This window comes from Zeus faber (genome assembly GCF_960531495.2).
Source record: "Zeus faber genome assembly, chromosome: 21".
NCBI classification, from domain to species: Eukaryota; Metazoa; Chordata; class Actinopteri; order Zeiformes; family Zeidae; genus Zeus; species Zeus faber.
The window spans coordinates 12,095,501-12,105,500 of NC_137208.1; the positions used below are offsets into that span (position 1 = coordinate 12,095,501).

The following is a 10,000-nucleotide window of genomic DNA, read 5'->3' on the forward strand; positions in this document are numbered from 1 at the left end:
GTGTGTGCTTTGGAAAATATTTGAACAGGAGAGGAAAGGAGGAACTGTGACATTGTGTGTGTGTGTGTGTGTGTGTGTGTGTGTGGGTGTGTGTGTGTGCATGTGCGTGTGTGTGTGTGTGCATCCGAGGAAATCGTAGAAGAGTTGTCTCAAGGGATTTTATTGAAAATTTGAACAGTGAGACTTATGTATTTGCAATTATGTGTGTGTGTGTGTATGTGTACGTGTGCGTACGTGTGTGTGTGTGTGTGTGTGTGTGTGTGTGTCTTTTGGTGTGTGTGTCGGAGGGGTGGGTTAATCCTAAATTTACCCTCAGTGGTCGGAGGACTGTGGTCACATCTGGACTCAGTTTCTCAGCCCGTTCTCCCTCCCTTTTCTCTCGTTTTTTCTCTCCGTTTCTCTTATCGTTTTTTTTATTTGACTGCACTCCCTCTTTCCTTTCAGTTTCGCCATCACTCTTTCTTTTTTCCTCCGGTTTTCCTCCAGTCCCTCCTCACCTTGCTACTACCATTTGCCATCCGTCCCTGCTGCTTCTCTTCCCCACCTCGGCTCCTCCTCGGTTTTTTTTTTACAATATTTATTTTCAGACTATTGTTTATTTTGGACAATTTCAATCCACCAATAAATGTGTTTTTCATTGTGTCGTGGCGTACGAATGTCTTCTTTATTAAATGAAAAATGAGGCATTGAACAGAAATAGTGTTTTTTGTTTTTTTATATATATATATATAGCGTGATGAATATTGTTATCAAATGGTATGAAATATTTTTGTTGTGATAACATTTTTGGCCATATCACCCAGCACTACTACATTCCCCTATGGATTCTTATGGTATTAATAGTAGAAGTAGTAGTCGAGAAAACGTTTCTTCCTTCAGACATTACGTTGCTGTGTTGCTTGCGTCTCGTAAACGACTTTGAAACCCACCGAGGCGGCTTTTTTTTTTTTCTTTTTTTTTTGACACGGCAAACGCTGGATCGCTTGCGAGGGCCGTGTTCTGCTGAATTATTGTTGATTCTCCAAAAAACTGGAACCACATGTTCGATCGCTGTCGTCTTCCAGGCATTTCCGTGAAGATGAGCCGCTCCCAACATCAAATGATGTCTTTGTTTGAGATTGACAGCGTTAACAAAAGGTCAAACAAGAGCGTCGTGTACGACGAACTATTGGCGAAATGGGAGGAATTGTGAGTGTGTGGTTTTATCTATTCCGGTGAATTAGGCAATTTGGAGGTGTGTGATTTCTATGTATGTGTACTGGTAAAGTATGGATGTACCGATGTATTGGTGTACTATGTATCTAGAAAGACGTGTACCTGCTGTTTGAGCTGTTGCACCAGGCCGTCTTTCTCTCTCTTGAGCGCGGACACCTCATCTTGGGTTTTCTTCTTCTTGGATGAGGAGAGCTCCAGCAGGGCAATGTTGGCATCTTTCTCACTGATAGCCGCCAACAGCGCCTCCTGTCTGCAGAGAGGGAAATAAAAGGCACAAACTGAATATACGTCGCAGCTCACATATCGACGGCTTTTGCTTCTCGTTAAGTAGTAGTGCATTGCACAGTCCGGCATTGACGACGGCGGTACAAAGTGCAAATAACATGGAGCCGTAGTTCATTTTTTATTTAAATATTTTTCTCAGCCAATTATGAAGCACGGACAAGCGGGATTGACCAGAAAACAGAAAGTTGGAATTGCAAAATCCAGAGTTCTGCAAAGTTATGTTTAGTTAGAATCGATCGTATTAAATTTCACTTTGTTTTGTTGGCATAGAATCGAATGTGATTCTCATTTTTTTCCAGCAGGTACCGTAGAAACTTGAATTATCTTGATTACTGATATTTTGACGTAAAGGGTCGCATGAGAATTGATCTTAGAACTCCTGGATGGATGGCAAATCACCAACAACCAGGGTCTCCTTTTTCTTCATCCTTTTTTCGTTTCCTCACTGTAACTCTGGCTCTCTATCCATCTTTCTCTCTCTCTCATACTTTTTTTTCCTCCCTTCTTGTCTTTCATTTCCCTTATCTTTTCCTCTGGTCGGGATCATCAGGCTGACAGATTGATAGAATTCCGTGTGGTTGGGAAGCAACAAGCCGCATCCCATCCCAGATCCGGCCAAGCCACCGCTCCAGGGAGGACACCCAGGGTTCAGCATTCTTGGAATTCTGTCTTCTGGTTGCAGGCCGACTCCAAATCATAATGTGTCTCCAATGTCCCAACATAGAAAACGGCCACACGCAATCACACACACACGCACGCACTGCACACGCTCTGTTGTCTTCTTGCGCTGGTCCGATTGTACCTGTCTCTCCATTTGTGTCTTCCTAGCGGCCTCTCTATCGCAATGAAAAGACACAAACTACAGGAAAATATAAGCAATCATCTACAAAGAGACCTTCATAAAGCACACCCTGGGGGTGTGGGATGCGGTGGCGGGAGCGTCTTAAACGGAGACAGATTCGACGGCGGGGCCGCATGCGGCCCCCCCGGAGATTCCGCGGTCGACCTCGACGCCCGCACGCAACGTGCGCGCATCCCACGACGCAGCCGTGCTCCGGCTTCCCTGCATTAGTGGTACTACAAAGGTCGAAAACACCGGCCACCAGACCAGATGCGTGCCGGTCTGAAAAAATCTTAAATGCGACACTACCCCCCCCCCCCCCAAAAAAAAAGCGAATCCACAGTAAAACACTTGAAAACAGAGGGTTAGCGAAGGCGGTGTGCGAGGCACCAACAGATTGTTTGGAGCAGCCTCCTGAGCCCAACACACCTGGACAGGAATTGCCGTGGACTGGCGTTCAGTTGCAGTCATGTTCCTGTGTTATAGTACCGAACTCGTGTTCAATGCGTTGCCGATTTCAGGGTCAAGGCAAAAATATCAGCAGCGCAAAGGGAGCTGATGTAGATTTCCTCTATCTGCCCATACTGTGATAGACATGGAACAGTATGCCGTCGGCTGTTAAAGGAAAAATTACACACACGCGCGTCCATTTTTGTTGTTAGGGCAAACATTTCCGATCCATCTACAGTAAGTCAAATTCACAACCAGCTGTCTACCTTTAGACCAGTCAAGCCCCGGAGACATCGTCCTACACTACTCCACCTTGCAGCCGTTGATTCCTCGAGCCAGGGTAGAGCTTTGTGGTGAAATGACGAATGATGAATCCTCCGCCAAAAAACGACTCCGTCGCTTTGGCCAGACTTGTTGATCTGTTGTATGAGTTTATCTTATCGGATCTTCTTACGCCGTCTCTTCTGTTGTTGTGCGCTGGAATTGAACGCCATCGCAGGGCAAATCGTGAAGACGTAACAGTGCCTACACACGAGGAACCTTGTTAAACGCGCAAAGAGAAGCTTTTTATGTCAGGACACGAGGTAAAAAAGAGCTATTATTTTCCTCCGCTTCCCGAAACCAAAGAAATGAGCGGTGGCAGTCGACTCCAGGTTCATGCAGCAAAACTGCCATGTTTTTCACTCCACCCATACACCGAGCCAGTTGATTTTACTCACTCCCTTCACTCACAGTACTCCCTGAACCTGGAAGTTCCATCTATGGCAATAAAATAGTTAATGATTCACAATAGGGACGGTGACCTTCTACTTACAGTATTTCAGTCTGTCTGCTCTGCATACACACAGACAGGGAGGCACAGGTTAATGGAGAATTTGTCTCTCTTAAGTAAACAGGTTTTATCCCATACATGTGAACTTGCCAGAGCACAACGCCTATAAAACCGTGGTGATAAAAAGATATGTATTCCAGACACTCGTCTTGCCTCGACATCTTGCGCAGCGCAAACGGAAGAAACGGCCGAGGAGATTGCAGGGGTTAACGCCGATTTTCCGGAGAAAGGGTTCGGGGTGCAGAATTCCTCGGAAAACAAACAAAAACACGAGCTCCCGGCGCCCACCCCCCCACCCCGGTGAGCGGCGAAATCCCAGGAGCCTCGCGGGGGCCGTCTCCCGCACTGGAAAGGAGAGCGTGATGTGGGGTCACTGGCCTCGTGGAACCTGTACAGCTTGCCTTGCGACAGCTGTTACATTTCCCATAAACGACGCCCTTCAAGGCGCGCGGTTGACTTTCCAATAGACCCGATTCAGTCGTGGTACGACTTGAGTAATAACGACTGAACTGACGTTCTCTTTCCTGGGCCGCGGCGGAGAGCGAGCGCGTTTGAAAAAAAAACAAAACCCCGAGGGCACGTCTTTTTATACGCGCCTACATTTTCCCTCTCTCCCGCCGGGTTATTTGTTTTCTATGCTTTCCGTTCTCATTCTTTCCGTCCTCCCATTCCCTTTTTTAAACGTCCCATCTTTTTTTTATGAGCCGTTTCTATCTGCCCCGTCCTATCTCTCCTCTCTCCGTGCGCGTCTCTGCCGGCCACCCCTCGACCGTTTCTTTCCTCCCTCATCGGCATTAAGGAGACAAGAGGAATTCTTTCCGTCCCATCAAGCGTCGTGTGCCATGATGTCATCGCCGTGGTGACAACTCGGACGATGAGCAGATTCACACATGCGCAGGCACAGGCAGGCGCACATGCACACGCGCGTGCACACACGCACACACACACACACACACACACACACACACACACACACACACACACACACACACACACACACACACACGGCACCTGACCCTAGCCCTCCTCATATACAAATAATGTGCGTGGGTACACATGAATATAAACACACACGCACACACACACACACACACACACACACACACACACACAGACACACACACACACACACACACATATTGTAGTGGGGCCCGTTTCTTCCTTAAGCCACTTAGGGCCCCCCATTTTATCAGAGACACTAATGCTTGGCCTCAGATCACACACACCCACACCCACACACACACCCACACACACACACCCACACACACACCGATACTGTAGAGCAGCTGCCAGCATGTGCTGCGTTATCTCTTCCATTGCTGTCACACTCAAATCCATAGTGGGTGCCTGGATTTGTGTGTGGGGGTGGGTGCTTGTGTAGGATGATGCGGCTTTGTACAGCATGTACAATGTTTGACCCCGGTTCAACTGCGAACATATTCAGCCTGTATATCCGTGAGTGCGTTGTGTTGTGTCCCTGATGTGTGGTTTATGTCTTTCCGTGTCTTTAATGACTTAGCAACGCATGTACAGCACGAAGGTCTTTTGCGTCGCCGCGTCCGCACGCGTGGGCTTTTCTTGGCTAAACTGGGTGGAAACGTGTGTGTGAAAGAGAAAGTCGTGTTGCTACTTCCACATGCGTACGTAACGTGCTTGGCCCCGCATATGAAGTAGAGCTAGGTCTGCTTGACGATGCCCAGTCTCGTGTCTAATGCAAACGCGGAACTATTCTTGAACCGATCTGCTGCCTCGAGCCTCGAACAATTTCCGCGAAGAAGCTCCGTCTGGCTTTTTTTACCGGGGGTTTTTTCAAGACACAGTTTTCCGGCGACTAACCGGGGAACTGTGGTCTAAGATTGACAGGTGACTGCCTGATAAAACCACTGAGATACTTGTACTTTGAGGATTAAAAATAACTAAAACAGAGAACATCGTGTGTCTCGGGAGAAGTGCACGCACACCCACGCGGCAGATAATCAATCTGTGCGGTCTATTCTTTAGTTTCTCAGAAAAACATTGAGACAATCTGTATTATTTTAAACAAATTACAAACTTTTATTATCAAACATACATTTTTTTTTTAACTTTAATCCACAAATCAATGCTCGCACCTTTCCCCCCCCCCCCCCCATAGAAGTGAAAACCAGAATCTAATTCAAACCTTATCTGAACCAGGACCGAGTCCTCTGAAGTTGATGCGATTTTTTTCCGCCTCATCCGCTTCCCTGCTACTAATGACATAATTTATTTTTTTAAATAGTTGCATTGGCGGATAAAAGACTATGCATGAGATTATGTTACACAGTGATGGAAAAAAAATCTGACAATATGAATCATATTGCTGCACAATGTTCAGCACCTCTCGCTCTCGTAAGTTGAAGCCAGGTGCCTTAAACCGTAGTTCAGCTAATTGCCCCTGGATGTTCGCTTTGGATAACCTCCAACTGAATGGAAGTCAATGAAAAAAGAAGAAACTTCTTCCTCAAACATTTTCCACAAGACTTGAGGGTCACAGTAGCTGCATTTACTACATTTGGTGTCTTGCTTGGGAAAGGTATTGTTCCATTAAAGCAAGGTATATCTGGGGGCGTGGTTGCCTTGGTGGACAGGTCTCTCATTTACGTGTTTCTTCCTTCCTCCTTGTCTGGTGGTTTCACTCGTCCCGCCTCAACACAAGGCTTCATATCGAAAACCAACGGCGGACGTCTAGACTATGGTACCAACCAGTGTCTCCAGGTGGCAAACGCAAATACACACACACACACACACACACACACACACACACACACACGCACACACACACACACACACACACACACACACACACACACACACACACACACACACACTCACACAGGGGCCAATAAACCCAGCGGACCTACAGGTTGCATGGGGCTGGGATTGGCAAATAGGAGATGGAGAGGGAGAGAGTGAGAGAGAGAGAGAGAGAGAGAGAGAGAGAGAGAGAGAGAGCGAGAGAGAGAGAGACAGCAGGATGGATGGACAGATGCAGGGTGAGGTGTGACAGAGGTAAACAGGGTGCCGACTGCCTTTCCTCTCCTCCTCTCCTCCCATTATCTCCCCCCTCTTCTCCTCTCACTTCTTCCCTTCCATTCCCCCGTGTTTCTGTCTCTCCATGTCTGGGGATCCTTTTACCCTTTTCTTTCTCTCGTTCTCCCCGTCTCCCTCCCTTACTCACTATGTAGCCCTCCATCCATCTCCCTCGTTTCTGTCCCTCACCCTGACAGATTTCTGCTTGCTAATCAGGTGGCTCATAGCCCAGGCTGCCAACCGCCCTCACACACACACACACACACACACACACACACACACACACACACACACACACACACACACACACACACACACACACACACACACACACACACACACACACACACACACACACACACACACACACACACCTCTCTGTTTGATTGGTTACGGTGTTCATGATTGTGCATAATCTAGTTCACCATGTGGATGTAAAATTAAATCTTTTATAATTCCCTTCGCCTGGCTTTCACACACGTCTGCACACACACACACACACACACACACACACACACACACACACTCACACACACACCAGAGAGGGGCCCAGAACAGTATTCCTTTCCCAGCTGACAGCTTCTGTCCTGGGGCAGCACTGAGCCCCCTCTCCTCATTCTGGAGTTCAACCCCCCATCTCTCTCTCTCTCTCACTCATCCACCTACACATGCACATGCACTCTCACACACACACACACACACACACACACACATACACACACACACACACACACACACACACACACACGCACACGCACACGCACACACACACGCACACGCACACACACACACACACTCACACAGACACACACGCAAACCTCTTTCCTCTGTAACTCAGCGCTCAGAGAGTATGGGGGAGTAAGGAGAGAGGGAGCACAGAGACAGAGGACGAGATGTGCGGTATAATAAATGGGGAGAAATTAGGGGAGAGGGACGGAGGGGAAGATTGCCCCATTATACTGACTGCGGCCGACCAAGGGGCGTGGTTAGGCCATGGTCGCAGACGACAGCGCGGCCGCACTGCATCGGCGGCCGCACAGCATCCACCGAATCGGCTGAATCAGCACCCACGCGGCGCTGACTGGTCCGATCTGGGGGCAGGGAGTTGTCTTGCGGGGAGGGGTCGGCACACGGGGCCCGTCAGCCGACCGGGAGCCGTCTTGAAGCGTCCTTCCTCCGCGCCCGGACTGATTATCATTGTTATTGTTTATTAGTTACTCTTTTGGCCAGCGAGTCTTTCTATTCCTGAAAATACTCTGTCTCCCTCCCTAAACCCGTACCTGTGGGGAGAGACATATTGCAACTTTGCGCGCCGCCATCGGCTGAGGGTATTTTCTCAATAGTGGATTAATTTCAAAGATTCTGAAGCCAATCGCTCGGGTTTAAAAAAAAAAAAGGTTTAGGTAAAAAAAACAATGCAGTTTTTCCTTTAACACAGCTTGTGGGGCATTTCAGAGAGGCGTAACTCCAAGTTCGAGAGTTATTTAGCAGACGTTGCACTTGGTCACACTTGGAAATAACACTTTGAATGTTCCGCTTAATTTGGCACTTGAGTCCCGCCAGACGAGAGCATCGTACAGAGTTTGGGGGAACATATATTTGAGGCATTTGGTAATCGCTTCATTTACAAGACATATTTTGATGATGTGGAAGCTTAGAATTTGTCATTTGGTAGAGATTTGGCTCTCGCTAAAGAAGAAGATTGCGCCCTGGGGCCAACAGCCGTGTTACCAATTGGTTGGTCTATTTTGGATCTGAAATCCGTGCCAAGTGAGAAATCACCCGTTCCGAGCAACTTTGATATTGTCGATCAAATTAATTATTTCTGGTCAGTCCATGTTGTGATGCGCTGGTAATTTCCACCTCGGCTCGTATGCACATCCCCCCTGAGAAAACAAGCAGGTACCAATAGAGTTTTTGAAGACCTATAGAGGTCTTCCACATCATGTTTGTGAGTATTCAAGCGGTAATCAGCATTTGCACGGCAGTTTTTTTTTTTTTTTATAATAATAATGTCCACATCGACCAGCTTTTCCAGCTTCAAAGAGCAAAAGACAGACCTGAAGACGATAAAGAGGTGAACTGCACGAGGCTTTAAATCATCCACGTCTTCTACGATGACATTTCTGGTCCTCCAAAGGAGGGTTCATATTTTGGGTCGTCGACGGCGAGGGGGGCAGCACTAAATAATCTGCCACGTTGGCGACATTGGCATAAATGTTATTTATACACAGAGACGAGACTGTTTGATTGAAAGTTTTTGTAGCTGAACAATAGCAGATGACACACGAGCAGAATGAGGATTTTACTGATCGTTTCCAAAGGAGTTTGAGTGTTTGCGCGTGAGTGCGTGCGCGCGCGTGTGTGTGTGTGTGTGTGTGTGTGTGTGTGCGTGTGTGGTCTGGAGGCAGAATGTGATCCCTGTAGACAGTAGATAATGCATTATTACGTCTCTTTTTGGTCACGGTCTCTTTATGTGTATGTGTGTGTTACAGAGAGAAAGAGAGAGAGGGAGAGGGAGAGCGAGAGAGAGAAGTAGGTGAGTCAGAGACAAGGAGAAAGTGTGTTGATGTAAAAAAAAAAAGGAGGGGGGTGGGTGGAGAGTGGGGTTAAATATGTCAGGAACAAATCCTCATTCTGTCAAGCTACAGTCCCACCTGCCCTCCATCTTTCCCTGCTTCCCCGTCTCTGCTTCTGCTTCTATCTATTCCTCCCCTCTGTCTCTGCCCCTCTCTCTCGCTCTCTCTCTCTCTCTCTCTCTCTCTCTCTCTCTCTCTCTGCTTGTCTCTTCTCTTTGATTTGTTTTCCCCCCAAATCCTCCTGTTATTTTATTCCCTCCTCTGGCGGGGCTGTTTCTTTTCTTCAGTGTGTATGTGCGCACGCGCCTGTGTGTGTGTGTGTGTGTGTGTGTGTGTGTGCGTGTGTGTGTGCATGTGCGTGTTCGTGTGCGTCTGTGTGAGAAAATCTCTCCTTAAGGAGCTGTTGTACATTAGAGAGGCTTAAAGAAAGACAGCGAGAGGGCTGAGACACACACACACACACACACACACACACACACACACAGACAGACACACACAGACACACACAGACAGACACACACACACACACACACACACACAGACATATTTATCCCAGACACACAACAGCCATCTTTTTACTTTACCTTATTTCCCTAATACTTTCACTCTTCTAATACTCTCTTTCCTCTCTCTTTACACTCTCTTTCTATCTACTCCTGATCGTTCATTGTCTCTCTCTCTCCCTCTCCCTCTGTTTGAACGTACATCCACTGTCTCTGACCCATTTCCACTGGAGTTTTGCTTGCT

General features: G+C 47.6%; 1 protein-coding gene across 1 annotated transcript in view; it reads right to left on the reverse strand.

The window, feature by feature from the left end:
- The window catches only part of LOC307246533 (ELKS/Rab6-interacting/CAST family member 1-like), a 137,792-nt gene that overhangs the window by 39,026 nt on the left and 88,766 nt on the right, over positions 1 to 10,000 (reverse strand). Inside the window, exon 18 of the mRNA XM_080022475.1 lies at positions 1,318 to 1,465. Coding sequence (XP_079878601.1) covers positions 1,318 to 1,465 — 148 coding nt within the window. The remainder of the gene's footprint in view (positions 1 to 1,317; positions 1,466 to 10,000) is intronic.